Source organism: Talpa occidentalis, unplaced genomic scaffold, assembly GCF_014898055.3.
Source record: "Talpa occidentalis isolate TD23 unplaced genomic scaffold, MPIMG_talOcc4v2.1 talOcc4.14, whole genome shotgun sequence".
NCBI classification, from domain to species: domain Eukaryota; kingdom Metazoa; phylum Chordata; class Mammalia; order Eulipotyphla; family Talpidae; genus Talpa; species Talpa occidentalis.
This window is the reverse complement of record NW_023601433.1, coordinates 11,411,004-11,427,871: the sequence shown is the minus strand read 5'-3', so window position 1 is coordinate 11,427,871 and position 16,868 is coordinate 11,411,004. Positions and strand designations below refer to the sequence as shown.

At 47.7% G+C, this 16,868-nt stretch overlaps 1 protein-coding gene across 1 annotated transcript in view; it reads left to right on the top strand.

The window, feature by feature from the left end:
* ADAMTS17 (ADAM metallopeptidase with thrombospondin type 1 motif 17) overlaps positions 1-16,868 on the top strand; it is a 239,828-nt gene that overhangs the window by 213,110 nt on the left and 9,850 nt on the right. The window contains exon 20 of the mRNA XM_037510070.2: positions 15,244-15,448. Coding sequence (XP_037365967.1) covers positions 15,244-15,448 — 205 coding nt within the window. The remainder of the gene's footprint in view (positions 1-15,243; positions 15,449-16,868) is intronic.

Below are 16,868 nucleotides of genomic sequence, written 5' to 3'. Positions count from 1 at the left end.
GGTCGATGATAATAAGTATTGACAAGGACATGGAGCAATTGGAATTGTCATTTGTTGCTGGATATGAGTGTAAATTGGTATAACCACTTTGGAAATCTGTTTGAACAAATTCTCATGATTCAGGAATGTTACATTTCAGTATATATCCACAGTATGTAGAAGACATGAAGAAGAATATTGAGAACAATGCTATTTCTAAGAGCCCAAAAATTTGTTTTAGTGCAAATATCTACCCTCAGTACCAAGCGTAGACATATGGTCTAGTGGTCTAGTCACCCAGTGGAATACTACACAGCAATGAGAATGGATGAATATATGACAAACAGTATGGCTCAATCTCACAAATGCAGTGATAGGTAAAAGAAGTTGAACACAAATGACAACAGAATTCATGCTCTATAATTTCAATATCCATAAGTTCAAAACCAGGCATACCTAATCATTGGTAGAAGTCAGAATTTCTGGAAGAATGTGAGAAGCTGTCCCAAAGTGCTGGTAATGTTTTTTTTATTAATATGATTTGTTAAATACCTTGCTTTGTGGAAATTCATCAATGCCCTTACAATTTATGTATGTTTCTATATGTATGTTATAATTAAACAAAACCTTTCCCTAACCAAAATGGTATTATTAAAATGAAATAAAAACCTTTATATTAAATATGTATATAAACAAAGAAATAACATTATAGGGGGAAGCACAGCAAATATAACAAAATACACATAGTAACTATAATAAAATAATATTACAAAGTTGAGACCAAACATATTAGAATGAATTTAGCTCACCTATAAAAAGAAAAAAAATTTCAGATTGACTAATAAAGCAAGTTCCAGTAATATGCTGTTTGCAAGCAACACACCTTTTCTGCAATTCAAAAAATCTAAAAATAAAGGGATGGGCAAATACATGCAAGGGACATGAAAACGTAAAAAATCAGAAGTAGCACTCTTGATTGCAAAATAGACTTTCAAGCCAAAAAGCATTAAACATGAAAAAAAAGTAAATATGTAATATTAAAAATCTTAGTTCACAATGAAGATATAACAATCATGAATATTATGCCCCAAACAGCATAGCAACTGCTTATGTGAAGTGCAAACCACAAGAGAGGCGAAATATACATAGAAATATTAGGTGTAGGAGATGCTAACACAATTCTCAAAATATAAAACAGATCAAGTGGCAAGTAGACCAAAACTGAGGAAGGAGAGACAAGACCTAAAGAACACAAGAAGCTGTCGTGTCTACCTAGTACTACACCCTGCTACACCCTGCTACACCCTGTGCACATTCACAGGATCTTCTTATTTGGTCACAAGAAAAAACACCAGTAGACTCTATGAAGTAGAACTATTATAAGCAGTACTCCTGGTCACAAAATAATAAAGCTGGAGATTAATTTTTAAAAATTAAGTGCAAAAGACACCTCTACCTGGAAGTAAAACATATAGAATATAGCACCCACATTTGGCAGCAACTCAAATATGAGAGTGCTAGGGTGTCCACTGGCATTGAACTCAGTCTGAGCGATTAAAGCTATTCCCCCATTCCCTCATTGAACACACTTAACTCAGGGCCTATTATACACCAAGCACTGTGTCCAGAGCTTCCTTTGGGTGGTGAAGACTGTCAGGGATACAAGGCAGTTCCAACCTTGTGGGAAGAATGCATGACGTGGGGCCCAGGACAAATGCCCTGCCTGATTGATGAGGCGGGTCAAGGGACCCGGAGGCTGTGACGTGCCACATGACAGCAGGGCAGGCTGGTGCTTGCGGGGAGAGTCCATCTCACCTCCCACTGACTTGTGGCCATGAACGGGCTGCATTGCAGGAGCTCCCCTTTCCTCATCAAGCTGGGAATTAAGTGAAGACTGAAGCACATAACATCTGCACATAGAAGGCTCCAGTGAGTGTTGTTATTGCTTATGCACTTGGAGCTGACTGGGTTACTACCGGAGGAGTGTGGATTTGCTAAAGGGATGTTGGCCAGTTAGCTGTGTCCAGAGCAGGAGATGAGGGTTGCACATGAGTCTGGACACTGCACTGACCTGGATATTGTTGCCTCATGAAGAACAAACTAAAAGGCTAGGTACAATGGCTAAAAGAAGAGAGACAAAGAGGGATTCTGGAGACCATCCTCCCCCGGTGCCTGACATAGTCAAGTGTCATCACCTGTCTGGCTTGCTTGGATGGGCTGATGGGGCAGACAGCACCATCTGTAGTGCCGTGAGCTCCTCACCACTCACAGACCCAAGCAGACCCTGCTGCTCTTCCGCAGACATCACTCAACACCTCAGATCCAGGGCTTCAATTTCTACCCTTTGGAAATCATCCAAAATATGGACATAATTGGCAACTACCCAAATGTCCCACAAGAATGCACTACTTGAGTAATTTGGCTCTATATACAATGGAGTGTTGTGTAAGTATTAAAAAATCACTCTTGAGAAAAGACTTTTTGATCACATAAGAATTGATTCTATCAAGAGTGAAATAAGCAAAATATAAAATGATTTGTTTATAGTATAACATCAACATCAAAGAAAAGACCTTTAGGAGAAAAAAACTAGGTGCACATGTATTCTTTGGTTCTCTTGCTTTATATTTTTTTATCTATGTTTCAGATTTTCTTAAATGTGCTTTAATTATACTTACAATTTCTACTACATAGATTAAAAAAATGACTATAGAAGAGTCTTAAAACAAGTGAAAATGTAGGTAAAGTTGCCCTGAAGACCAACACAAAGGTCATTTTAGAACATTACAATCACTGTTCAAATTTCCTAGTTGACAGCTATGGAACTCAATTAAATTAAAAACTAACAAACATTTGTTGGGTCTTCAACAAGCACAAGGTTCTGTGCTAGAAACTTCCCTTCAAAAGAGCCAGGGAGGGCCTCCCCAGTGGTGCAGTGGGTTGAGCTCAGTGCTATGGATCTGGTTGCAGCCTCTGCAGCATGGGTTCAATTCCCGGCTGGCCAGGGAGCTACCCACATGGCATGGCAGACCTCTCCTTTCTCGCCATTTGCATCCCTCAGCAGTGTATTTTGGTCCTTCTGTCTGTTCTGCTCCCTGCTCTGTCTCTGGTGAATCCTCTCACCCTCCCGTGCCTCTGGCCTATACCCAGTTCTTGTATAAAAATAAATAAATCATAAAAAAAAAATATCCAGGGATAAAGCAAGTGCTTGGACAGGAGCACCCACAGCAAAATGTGCCCAGGCCTTGGAAGGTAGAGGGAGAGGAATCTGGATTCTGAGTAGCCCCAAGAATTTCACTGAAGAGTGGATGTCCTCTGCAGTTCTCTAGAAATATCCTGTTGCTTACCCAAAATTAAAAATTGACAGCATGCAACGCTTAAAGGAGGGAAAAGATGCCACCAAACTCAATCCAGTAAGACTTGATGTACCAGCTGTTCCTCTGGGGTCCTTGAAATCAGGGCAGGGAGGGGGGCATCTGGGGAGAAATCCTTTAAAGTCTATTAAACAGAAATACCTTTGCTGAACAGATATATGGGAGACCATTTAGAAATCAAGGAGAAGCAGCGTCCGCCTCAGAATAGATGGTTCTGACATGAATAAAAAGTCTCAAACGCATCCAGGGGGATTTCATGCCATAGACGTCATCAAGCTTCATAAAGCCAAAACTCAAAAGGCGCTTTCCTTTCTGCTTGGAAGACTCAGGGACTTGGTTTCTGTAGCTCATTAGCCATTAAAGTTATTAACAAATTATTATTTTCAATTGAAAGTAGTTATGGTATTCATTATTTCCTCTCATGCCAAGACTCGTCGCAATTGACTCGGAACATGAATTCTCCAGAGCAGCCCGGAGTTTCTGAATAGTTTTGGACCAGGTTCACCGACTCCGGCCCAGTCAGCCTCTCAGGGCTGAGTAGCTAAAGGTCTCCATTACATAATTTACTGAGAACTTAATTGGGACTAATTATTGTGTCTCCCGTACTTGCCTAGAGAACATCTGCCCAGCATCTGCCGTGACTCCGTGTGGCTGAGATGTTTGAATCATTCTGTGAAGTGAAATAAAGGACATGAATATTTTACTGTGGATTTATCCCACTGCAACTTTTTATAGGAAACTGCTGGTGGTTTTATTAGCCAGCAGCGTTAATACGCAGTGTCTCTCAACGTGCCGGAGCTGAGGTTTGGGGTGTACTGAGAACACGCTGCCTCCCTCGGCAGGATCTGCCCCTGAGGAGGGGGTGATGGCGCATGCTGGGGGTAGGGTGCAGATCCCAGACTGCTCTACCCAGGGCCTGTGGAGGCCTGAGTCAGTCCCGAAGGGGATTGTGGCTGTGCCGTGGGCGCTTTCCGCGGATGATGGAGAAAGGAATGAATAAGAGTGTTCACCCCATTTTCCGAGAGGGAAAACGACCTGGGTTTAGGTGCAGTTCCCACGACTCCCTCAGAAAATTGCAGTGTTGAGTCCCAGACTGGGGCCGGGGGAGCAGGGGGTGATTCCACAGGGCACACGGTTTGGCCCACACAGGTCCTTGAATTTTTAGAGTAACAACCAGTTAGCCTGAGGAGAAGCAAGCCTGGGGCTCCAGAGACCTCAGCCATAATGAGGTAAAGATGTACGGAGGGCCTGTCCCCCGCCCAGGAAATTACTTGCCATTGGCTACCTAAGAGAAATGAGGAGGGGTGTCTGGGTGCAGGGAGCAGTGTCAGCGCCCCCATATCAGGGTCTGTCAAATCCGGAGAAAGAGAGAGACAGGAGGGGGCACGCTGGCCTAGCAGAGCAGGGGGAGCTGTCCACGGGCATCTTACTATGAGCTATCCAAATTCTTATGTTCCTTAGTTTGGAGTCTAGTTTTTGTTTGCTGGCATATATTCCTGAAAAACATTTGTGATACTTGGTGGAATGATGGAGGATTAAATGATCAGACTGGGCCTTCGGCGCCAGGTCCTGGGTGTGAAAGGCAGTCGGCACCAGGGAGCCATTGAAGGCTTTGGAGTGAGGAAATCACTTGACTGAAGCGGTGCCTCAGGTTCATCAGTTACTTGGGAGGGAGAAGAGGTGCAGTTAGGAGGCAGCTGCATGACACTAGCACAGTGGCTGTGGGGCTGGGCCGGACGCCAAGTGGAGCTTCCTTGTGGGGGTGGTGTTGGTGGCAACCCTTAGGACCTGACCCCCAGGTCCTGATGCCCCCAGGCTGGCCTCTGGAAAAGGAGGGGCCATGAGATTTAGGCAGTGGAAAAAAGGACAGAGGTGGGGGCCTCCCCGGTGCCGCAGCGGTTGAGTGCTGGGTTGCAAAGCTGCCCGCAGCCTCTGCAGCTCCGGTTTGATACCTGGCCACTGGCGAGGGTCCCACATGGCACACAGACCTCTCCTGCCGCTCGCTGCTCCCCTCAGCAGTATATTTCGTCAGTCTGCCTGTTCTGCTCCCCACTCTGGCTCTGGTGAATTCTCTCACCCTCCCGTGCTTCTGACTGTACCCAGTGCTTGTATAAATAAATTAAATAAATAAATAAATAAAACTAAATCTTTAAAAAAAAAAAGACAGAGGTGGGATGGGGACCCCCTGTTTTCCTCTAGGTAGCCCCTCACAGAGGTGTGGATCCCCCAAGGTAGAGAGTCAGGGATCCCCTGCATGAAATACCTGTGCAAACTGTGGCCTCGGTCAGGTCTGCAAAAAGAAAAGAAAAACAAGTCACAGGCTCCAAGGAGCCAAAGTCTGATCTACCCGGAGAAAAGGGCGAGGGGCTGCGAGGAGAGGCACAGAAGTAGGAGGGAGGTGATAGGCGCTCTCAGCAGCTGAGAAGTCAAGGAGGAACAGTCTTGGGCCCCACTGCGCAGCCCCCATGCCATCAGCTGTCTCCCCATAACTCAGCCTAGACGCCTGTCACCCCGAGGAAATTTATTCTCAGCTTCCCCATAGACATAACCCTGTACAAGCTGTACCCCTCAGGGCACCACCTGTAACTCAGCCGCATAGTATGAGGCAGAAGGATTTGGAATAGACCCGAAGAGAGTCCCCTCGGAGGTCGTAGGCCAGCAGCCTGGCTGGCTTTTCTCTGCTCTGGGGGAGTCAGGAGCCACCTTCAGCAGGAGGGCCATAAGGAGCTAATAAGAGGGTTGCAATTAAAGGCACTGGCCAGTGGGGAAGTTGGCAGCACTGGGAATTCCCTGTAGCTGAAAGCCAAAACTCCCACAGGGCGCTTAGAGCCACTGTCAGCCAGTTCTGCCCTCGGAACACAGTGGCCCCTTCCAGAGGACAGCGCTGCCTCGCTCCACCTGCCAAGAACGACCCCTTAGGAGCGTGTCTGGAGAGTCTTGTGGAATTGTGAGCATTGGCATCGTCAAGTGGGGCAGCAGGGGTGGAATTTCGGGGAGGTCTGCTTGCATATTTCATGTTCAATAATTTTGTGGGGCTGGACAGCTGGGCAGGGACTCCTCTGGGGTTCATCAGGTCTCTGGGTATTTCCTGCAGCCATTTCAGTCCAGTACTTCCCTGTTGGTTCCTGACTGGCACCACCCAGGCTGGTGTCTTGGGAAAACCATATCGCATCATTACTCTGGGGGAGTCTTTTTTCCCTAATCATCCTGGGACAGCGTGCTTGGAAAAAACTACTAAATCAATGAAAAATCAAGTGAGCATGTGTGTGTAATAGGAACACGGGAAGCAGAGTGAAGAAAAAAGGAAGGACGCAGGACATGTGGCCAGCAAATGGGGCAGAGGAGTTTCTTTGGGTGAGAGGTAGAGGAAAGCCACAGCCGGCCACCTGGGCAGGGTTTGGAGCCACCCGCCCCCTCCCAGTATAGTAGAAGCTTCAAGCTGAATGCCCTAGTAGACAGGCCTTGGCCTCACAGGCCTCTTAAGACTGCAGAGTTCATTTCCGACATCTTCAAATCAGGACGTTGCAATGAGGCTTTGGATTTTTCAGTTGTACTTTTTTTGTTTGTTTGCTTTTAATTTATTTATTTATGCATACAAGAACTGGGGTACAGACCAGAGGTGCAGGGGGGTGAGAGGATTCACCAGAGACAGAGTGGGGAACAGGTGGATCCACTGAAATACACTGCTGAGGGGAGCAGTGGGTGAGACAGGAGAGGTCTGCTGCGCCATATGGGTAGCTCCCCGGCTGGGATTCGAACTTGTGCTGCAGAGGCTGCGGACAGCTTCATAGTGCTGAGACTCAACCCGTTGCGCCACCAGGGAGACCCTCAGTTGTACTTTGAAGAGAAGAAGTTGTGGCGACACTTGCTACGTGTGGCCTTGATTGTGGTGGTGGTTTCACAACTCTGAACATATTGAATGATGCTCTCTCAATGGCTGCCTGGGGTGGTTTGGAACTTACATCTCCGTGGAACTGTCAAAGGTTGCTCCACTTAAGGAAGGGGTGACCTTGGGCAAGACACTTATCGTCCTCACCTGTATGGGTGGAATCACTGCAAGGAGTGAATAAGTTGAATCATGTCAAATCATGCTTCAAACGCTGCCTGGCAGTCGAAGCTCTCACCAAAGGCTAGCTGGTATTATATCTAGAGAAATATCTTAGGAACTTGACTCCTTAAGCCATATTATAGCTAAGTGTTGACACCTTCCCACTTCCCTTCCCATCATGCCCTTCTTCCTACCCCATTCCCCAACAAATTAGAACTAACTAGACTGACTCAAAGAACTTTTTGGGAAATCATGGAAAGTTCTCAGATGCTGGAAAATCACCATCTCAATTTTTAGGGCTGGGCCGCCCTGGTGGCGCAAGGGATTGGGTACCACACTATGAAGAAATCCGCAGCCTCTGCAGCATGAGTTCTATCCCCAGCTGGCCAGGGAGCTACCCACATGGTGCAGCAGACCTCTCCTGTCTCACCCGCTGCTCCCCTCAGCAGTGGATTTCAGTCAATCGGCCTGTTCTGTTCCCCGCTCTGTTTCTGGTGACTCCTCTCACCCCCCACATCTCTGGCCTGTACCCCAGTTCTTGTGTCCATAAATAAATAAATCTTTAAAAAAATCAATTTTTAGGGCTGAACTGATACCTTCAAGTCCAGACAAGCTCACATTCACAGACCCCAATGTTCGCTCCTCCTCGTGCACTTCAGGTTTTCATTTCCTCCGTTACAAAACAAATATGTGCATAGTATTCATTTTCGGGGAAATGTATATGAGAACTCATAACTCTCGAGTTTTAAGTGGACAAACGCTGAGGGGATATTTAACGTGCAGCTGCAAAGCGTCGCCCTGCTCCCCTGGGGAAGCATCCCCACCCCGCTGTGAAGTCCAGCGCCGCTCTCCCGCTCCTGCATACTCAGACATCTGTCCAATAAAAGCAGCCGCATATCTTCAGAGACTATAAATGGCACATGCTAAAGCCGTGTGTGGAGCATTCTCATAACAGGCTGGCTGCCGTCTGGCCTGAGCTGAGAGCGACTCAGGTGGACATGAGGGGCTGGTGCCGCCTGCTGTCCTCCAGAAGGGCCTGGGTGGTCAGTGGTCTCTTAGCTGGTCAGCAGGCTCTTAGCTGGTCGGCCTCTGCCCTGCCTCCTGACCCCACGCCCCATGCACAGTGTGACAGAGCTGCAGGGGTCCGGGAAAGAAAGGCCACTTCTGCAGAGCAGAGCAAAGACTTTGCAGTCTCTTGGCTGGACATCCTCTGTCCAGGGGACAGTGGTCCTGCAACAGCAAGAAAGGAATGAGGGTCACCTCCCTGGAGCCTCGCAGCCCCACCACCTCCCCACCGCCGCCGCCTTTACCTGTCATCTTGTCCTCACAATGTAGAAAGGCACACCTTGCAGATGTGGTAGGTTGGGCTCCAGACCACCTCAATAAAGCGAGTCACAGGAACATTTTGTCCCAGTGCATATAAAAGTTATGTTTACTCTAGACTGTGGTCTATTAAGTGTGCAAAAGTGTTATCCTAAGAGAACAATATATATACCTCAGCTCAGTGTGACTCAGAGCCCAGTGAGCTCATGCCGTTCATTGGAAAAATGGTGCCGATAGGCAGGCCTGGTGCTGGGTGGCCTCAAACCTTCTATTTGTAAAAAAGCACAATATCTGCAAAGTGCAATAGAAAGAGCTCTGCTGAGGGGCCTCCCTGGTGGTGCAGGCTTAAAGACAGTACTATCAAGCTAATGCCAGCCTCTACGGCAAGAGTTCAATCCCTGGCCTGCCAGGGAGCTACCCACATGGCGCAGCAGACCTCTCCTGACTCCCCCGCTGCTCCCCTCAGCAGTAGATTTCAGTGAATCAGCCTGTTCTGTTCCCCACTCTGTCTCTGGTGAATCCTTTCACCCCTGCACCTCTGGCCTACACCCCAGTTCTTGTATGCATAAATAAATAAATCTTTAAAAGAAAAAAGAAAAAAAAAGCTCTGCTGTTCACTGCTCTTGCCCCTGATTTACAGATGAGGGGCCCGAGGCTCAGAGGAGGTCACAGACTCATGCCAAGTTACAGGATTTGGTACTCACTGCTGTTTTTCATGTTCCCTTCATTCAAGTCATGCAGATTTTTTGAAAATTAGAGGAAAAAAAGTCAGTTTGAGAAAAGTGTGTTGGTTCCAATGCCCACAAACTGCCTGGTCCAGCAGGCTTTGGGGAACAGCAGCTCCTCTGAGCAAATTGGATGTCTAGATTGAGGGTAGTTACACCCGGGATAGTAGCTGATGCTTACCTGGTCCACACAGTGTTAGGCCTGACCACTTGGTAACTTTTCTCTCTTTAACCTGTGCTGAAGCTTTCTGGAGCCTCTGGAGCTGTTTCCCAGCCTTCTCTTTATGCTGTGATATGTGGCATTTGATATTATGATGGTATTTGCATAATAAGATAGAGGGGATATTCGTCGCAACAGAGGTAGGCACAGATTAGCTGCTCAGCTAATACCAGTTCCTTCCTTTTGATGCATCTTGGAGATGGATAAAGTTGGCATTGAGTAGTGGGTAGACCATTGGCCAGCTTGAATACTTGTTTTGAAATATAACATCTCACACTGTTTATTACAATTTGAAGTTGTCGAAAATAAATGACCTCATGATGTTGTCTTCCTTGGTGATCTCTATTTGAGAGTCACATTATATTCAACATAAGGTACCTGTGTTAGGACAATGACCCTGAAGATGCTCTTGTTCCTTTGTCCCATCTCAGCAGATCTCACAAGATCCTTTACCTAGTTTAAATTTCAACCAAATTAGACTAGAAACTGGATTTTGCATAAAGCTGAAAGTTCTCAGGACTGTGAATGTGATGGGTCGGTGGTAGACAAAATCATGTCCCCAAAGATTAGCTGCTCTAATCTAATCACATCCTAATCCCTGCAGCTCATGACTATGTGAGGTTACCCATCAAAGAGGCATTAAGGATGCAGCTGGAGCTAAAGTTTTTTGGTTTTTTTTTTTAAAAATTGATTGATTGATTGATTGATTGATTGATTTATACAAGCACTGGGTACAGTCAGAAGCTCAGGAGGGTGAGAGAATTCACCAGAGCCAGAGTGGGGAGCAGAGCAGGCAGACTGACGAAGTACACTGCTGAGGGGAGCAACGGGTAGCAGGAGAGGTCTGCGCACCATGTGGGACCCTCGCCAGCGGCCGGGGATCGAACCGGCACTGCAGAGGCTGTGGGCAGCCTCGCAACCCAGCGTTCAACTGCTGAGCCACCAGGGAGGCCCTGGAACTAAAGTTGTGTCATGGGTTAAAATGGTGCCCACCCAAGGACATATGTTGAGATGCTCATCCTCAGTATCTCAGAGTGTGATCTTTGGAAATAGGGTCCTCACAGATGTAATCCATTAAAATGAACCCTTAATGGTGTCCTTATAAGAAAATGTCATGAAAGACAGAGAGATGCAGGGAGATGACCAGGTGAAGACAGGTGGAAATTGAAGTGATGTGTCTGTAAGCCAAGGACTGTGGGTGGCCACCGAGCTAGGAGAAAGGTGTCTAGGTTCCTCTGAGCCCTCAGATGGAACCATTCCTCCCTACATCTTGATGTTTGAGTTCCAGCCTGCAGGGCTGTGAGAGAATAAATTTCTGTTGTTGTGATCCTCCCATTTTGTGGTCCATTTTCTGGCAGCCCTGGCCAGAATGGATGCAGGTTGCTAATCAGCCAGCCCAAAGCAGAGTGATTACCCTGGACTGTCTGAACAGGTCCAGTGTCATCCCACAGACCTTTAAAAGTAGATGAGGGAGGGCTTCCCTGGTGGCACAAGGGGTTAAGACACAACCTATGAAGCAGTCCGCAGCCACTGCAGCACAAGTTTGATCCCCAGCCAGGGAGCTACCCACATGGCACAGCAGACCTCTCCTGTCTCGCCCGCTGCTTCCCTTAGCAGTGTAGTTCAGTCACTCCTCCTGTTCTGTTCCCTACTCTGTCTCTGGTGGAGCCTCTCACCCTCCACACTTCTGGCCTGTACCCCAGTTTTTGTATGCATAAATAAATCTTTTAAAAATTTTTTTTGAAAAGTGGACAAGGGAGGCAGAAGAGAAGCAACATGATATGAGGAGTCAGCCTGACATTTTTTACCTTGAAGCTAGAAGAAGGAACCACCTAATGAATGGGGAGTCACCCACCTAGAAGCTGGACAAGATAAGGAAACAGAAGGAACCAGCCCTGACAGTATAGTCCACTGAGATCTGTGTCAGATTTCCAGCCCCCAAAACTGCAAGATAATAAACCTGCTGGGGTTTTGTGGTTATTTTTTTAAAGATTTTATTTTTACATAAAAGAGCTGGAGTACCGGCCAGAGGTGTGGAGGGTGAATCCCCTGAGCTAAAATAAAGAGACCAAATGGGGAGTGGAGCAGGTGGATCTACTGAAATCCACTGCTGAGGGGAGCAGCAGGCGAGTCAGGAGCGGTCTGCTGCGCCATGTGGGTCACCTCCCTGGCCGGGGATTGAACTTGTGCTGCAGTGGCTGCGGACAGCTTCATAGTGCTGCGTCTTAACCCCTTGTGCCAACAGGGAGGCCCAAAACCTGTCTTATTTTGAGTCACTAAGTGTATGGTAACTTGTGATAGCAGCAGTTTAAAAAAATCTCATGCAGTGCTGGCGCTGCCCAAAGGGTCTGATTAGAATGATTGAACTTGAAGTATGTCCAGAGGAGCTGAGTCTGTGCTGGACAGAGAAGGAAGTCCAGTCCATCCCACCGCCAGAGCCTGGATTAGGGACGTGTTAATGGTGGCATCCTCCAGAATTACAGTTTTATTGCTTTTAAGAAGAGCCGCTAACTCAAACTTGGCTAATAAATGTTGCTGTTAAGCTTTTTAGGGGACACAATTTTAAAAAATCAGATTTACATTGTTAATTGTCATATAAATTGTTTTATGGAACTGTAATTCCTTTCCCAAATTATTGGACTTGGAACCAGCGAGGTTTTGCTCCAGCCTTCACTGCATTCTGTCCAGCATTAGGATGACAAGTAGCCCCTCAGTGAAACAGTGTACAGTGGCCAAGTTCATTCACAGCTAACCACCCCTGCTGACCTTTCAAGACTCAGCTCTGATACTACCTCCCCCGACTCCCAGACCGCCTGACGCCAGGACATACTGAGGTGCCTCCTTATCCCGCGCACAAGCACGTACGTGCGCACGCGCACACACACGCGCGCACACACACACACACACACTCCCCCATGCTCATCTCTGCCTGAGCAGTGAGCCTTGGATGCTGATGGCCCAGCTGGCTGCAGGCTCCCAGGGGGTTATGCTGTGTTTGCATCTGTGTGTCCAGAACCCCATGCACAGCTGCAAGTGGGAGCAGGGCGGAGCTGGGGGGGCACAGCTGGGATGCGCCAGGAGCTGCCCTGCACTGTCACTTTTAATTGTAGGCTGTATCCGTGCTCCCTCCTCTTCCCTATGGCATCATCCAGTGAGATTCCAGGTCCCACGTGGTGGGGTCAGGAGGCTGCTTGGGCTTTGGGCAGAGCTTGTTTTGAATCCCAGCAGGCTCCAGGAAATGAGAACTTTTCAATACATCTGACAATGATCTTAGTGCTCTGAGGAGGGGTGCAGGGGCAGCCCCTTTTCACAGCTCTCGGAGGCAGGAGCCCCCCGTTGGGAGAACAAGGCAGGCCATAGGTGGGCTTCACACACATCTGCCTGTGCCTGGGGCTATGTCATCCATTCTGCTGCTAGGCCCTGGGCCCTGGTGATGAAGGAAATTGCAAGGGGTCAATGGATTCTTCTGGAAAGGGAAGGATGGATGCATGGGCTGTTTTCCTTTCTGTCATAGTTTTGCAAAGCACCCTCAGGGGTAAAAGGGAGACACCCAGAGGCAAAGGAGAAAAGAATCTGGAAGGCCTCCTGCAGCCCCTCAAGTGCTGTGTGAATCTGATCCCCACAGATCTGAGTTCTTTTTTTTTTTTCCTTACATCTTTGTTAATTTTTGTGCAATATTTGATTTCTCCCCGCAAGTGTAATTCCCATAAATCTCCCATCACCACCTCCTCCGTAAACCTTCACCATATCCCTTGTGCTCTTCCCTCCCCTGCTTTGGAGTTCATTATTGTTACCCAAGTCTACACTGCTTCCTTTTGTTTTTTAAGATTTATTTATTTATTTATTTATACAAGCACTGGGGTACAGTCAGAAGCACGGGAGGGTGAGAGAATTCACCAGAGCCAGAGAGGGGAACAGAACAAGCAGACCAACAAAGTACACTGCTGAGGGGAGCAGCGGGTGGCAGGAGAGGTCTGCGCGCCATGTGGGACCCTCGCCCAGCAGCCAAGAATGGAACCGGCACTGCAGAGGCTGCGGGCAGCTTCGCAGCCCAGCGCTCAACCACTGCGACACCAGGGAGACCCCTACACTGCTTCCTTTTTAAGCACCAGATGCATCTCTGCTAGTGCCTACTCCTCCACCCACTCTCATGGACTGACTTGCAGCCAGACCTCCCCCGTCCTACCCTTCTGCATTGGCCTGTGTGACCACAGGTGCCAGGCGTTAGCTGGAGGACTGTCCCCTGCTATTGTGTTGACCCCAACTGGAAAACAGCCACCAATCCAGGTCCTGTCTTATATTTGCTGTCCCACCCTGGAAAGTGGGGCCTCCTATTTTCTCTCCTCCCTCCCCTTCCCCTACTGTATGTCTCAGATCTATAATTTGCCTGCTAGTTTTCACTCTCTTTTTTTTTTTTCTTCTCTGGCCCTTTGTTTGGTTGTCCTATATTCCTCCTATAAAACAAAAAAGCTCTTACTCTCCCAGGCAGTGATGGGGCAGGAGGCTGGGCCCCAGGAGGCAGGGCTGGTGACTGGCTCCCAGCCATGCCCCATCCCACCGAGGGTGTCCTGGATGTGACCTCCACCCACCCCTCCATTCCCTAGAGCACAAGCTCTGGTTGTGTGTCCAGAAATGGAGGTGGGGCGCCCTGTGGAGTGCCCCCTGCAGGCAGGCGGCTCTCCCAAGAATAGAGCATTGAGGCCCCACTTTCCAGGGTAGGACAGCAAATATAAGATAGGACCTGGCTGTTTTCCCAGTTGGGGTCAACACAATAGCAGGGGACAGCCCTCCAGCTAATGCCTGGCACCTGCGGTCACACAGGCCAATGCAGAAGGATAGGGCGGGGAGGTCTGGCTGCAAGTCAGTCCGTGAGAGTGGGCCAGAGGAGTAGGTGCATCTGGGGCTTAAAAAGGAAGCAGTGTAGGGCCTCCCCTGGTGGCTCAGTGGTTGAGCGCTGGGCTGTGAAGCTGCCTGCAGCCTCTGCAGCACCGGCAAGCAGACCTCTCCTGCCGCGCCCGCTGCTCCCCTCAGCAGTGTATTTCGTCAGTCTGCCTGTTTTGCTTCCCGCTCTGGCCCTGATGAATTCTCTCACCCTCCGGCATTTCTGACTGTACCCAGTGCTTGTATAAATAAATAAATAAGTCTTTAAAAAAAAAAAAAGGAAGCAATGTAGACTTGGGTAACAATAATGAACCCCAAACTTCCACTGAAAGGGAGAGGAAATGACCTCATGCCCTCCTGCTGCTTTCAGACCCCACCTGGTCCCTTCTGTCCAGGATAAAGCAATCCATTTTAAGAACAGTAGTGGCTGATTAGAGAATTAGAATGAAAAGGACTGAGGGTCTGCCACATGCAAATTATTTTGGTCAAGCAAAAACTTATAAAGGGAGTAAAAAAAAATCATCTTCAAATATTTGAGAAGGTATTTGTTTCTATTGCAAAGCTCTCTCCATCTGTTTCCAGCTCTTCCCCCCTCCCACCCCAGGCTGGAGATGCCATAACCCATCTGGGAGGCCCTGGGAGGAACCCAGCTTCCCCACCCAGTTCTCTCACTGTCTTTTGTCCTCCTGGCAGGTGGGTGGCAGGCCCCTGGAGCCCCTGCTCAGCGACCTGTGAGAAGGGCGCCCAGCATCGGGAGGTGACCTGCGTGTACCAGCTGCAGAATGGCACACACGTCACCACGCGGCCCCTCTACTGCCAGGGGCCCCGACCTGCGCCCGTGCAGAGCTGTGAAGGTCAGGACTGTCTGTCCATCTGGGAGGCGTCTGAGTGGTCACAGGTATGTGTCTGTCCTGCCACTGCCACCAAAGTCATCACCAGGGTCTCGAGACGAGGCCACAGGGACCCCAACACCATAGCTTTCACGTTTGGTGTTTGTGACACATCCCCACGTGTCACAGTTGTTGCTCAAAGCTGTGCTCTGCTCAGATTCTTAAATTCCATCTGAGATAGCAGCAGGACCAAAGAAAATGGTTACTATGTTTTTGATGATGTATTTATTTATTATGTTTGATTCCATTTCCTAAGAAAATTCTTATTAAATGTGGATGGATGGATGGATGGATGGATGGATGGATGGATGGATGGATGGATGGACAGACGGACGGACAGACAGATAAGATGGATAGGTAGATAGGCAGATGGGACAGAGACATACCTTTTCATTTCCTTGAGGCTAATTGGATCTGTCATGTGGTCAGCTTGAGACGATGCCTTCAAAGGCTTTCTTTTAATTCCACAGCAGTCTTTGCAATTGCAAGAGGCAGGCAGAGGCTAAAGGGACAGCTCTTAGTGTACACGGCAGAGTTAAAATCTCATGCCATAAAAACAGCTTGGAAAGAGGCCAGTTAAGTTTTCATTCTTAACTTTGAAGACAGATCCTGGAAATATCATTTTATCTTTGGTATTATCATCCTTCCAGGCTTTGCACTGATTTTGCATTAATGATTTTGATTATTTGGCTATAAAACAGAAAAATAGCTGAACAAAAGACAAGCTTCCCTCAGGTCCTCCATCAAATGTGTTCTAAGAAAGTCAGAAAAGACAAATCCAAGACACTCTTCAGTGTGGAAAATATTTTTGAATTTCTTCCTTATTGCCAAACAGTTGGAATTATTTTCAATAAGAAAGAATTCAACCCATTTTTAATGAACGAAAAGTCTGCCCTTGGCTGCTCGAAACCTGGGTTGAGTTTTGAGGCAGAGCTTGACATATGTCCACTTCAAGACCTGAGTCTTCATGAAATGCTAGGAAAAGGTAAAAATCTTGATTTTGTTTTATTTATATGTACTTAGGTTTATAAGTTTGACATTCAAAGATCTTTTGGGGAGAGGGGGAAACATGGAGGGGCAGATACAGCTGCTCCCCCTTTCGCCCCACCATGAGCCTTAGGGACTTTATCACCTGGCTTTTGATCCAAGCAAGATTTATGCTCCAAGCAGATCAAAACCATAAATTTTCCGCTCAGGCTCTTTCTTATAGGAAAAAAAAAAGATTCCCTACCAAAATACCCAAGCCTGATATTATCAGCTATCAGTACTAGAAAATGCAAGATTATTGGAGCAAGATTTAAAGAACTACCTCTCTGTCTCTACCTGTGTCTCTGATCCAGATGCTGAAATGGAATCTGCACCAGTCAGTTTCATTCTGGCAGAGCACATGGGCTGGAAGAGCAGGGCCTTAGACGCCCCCCCCCCTTT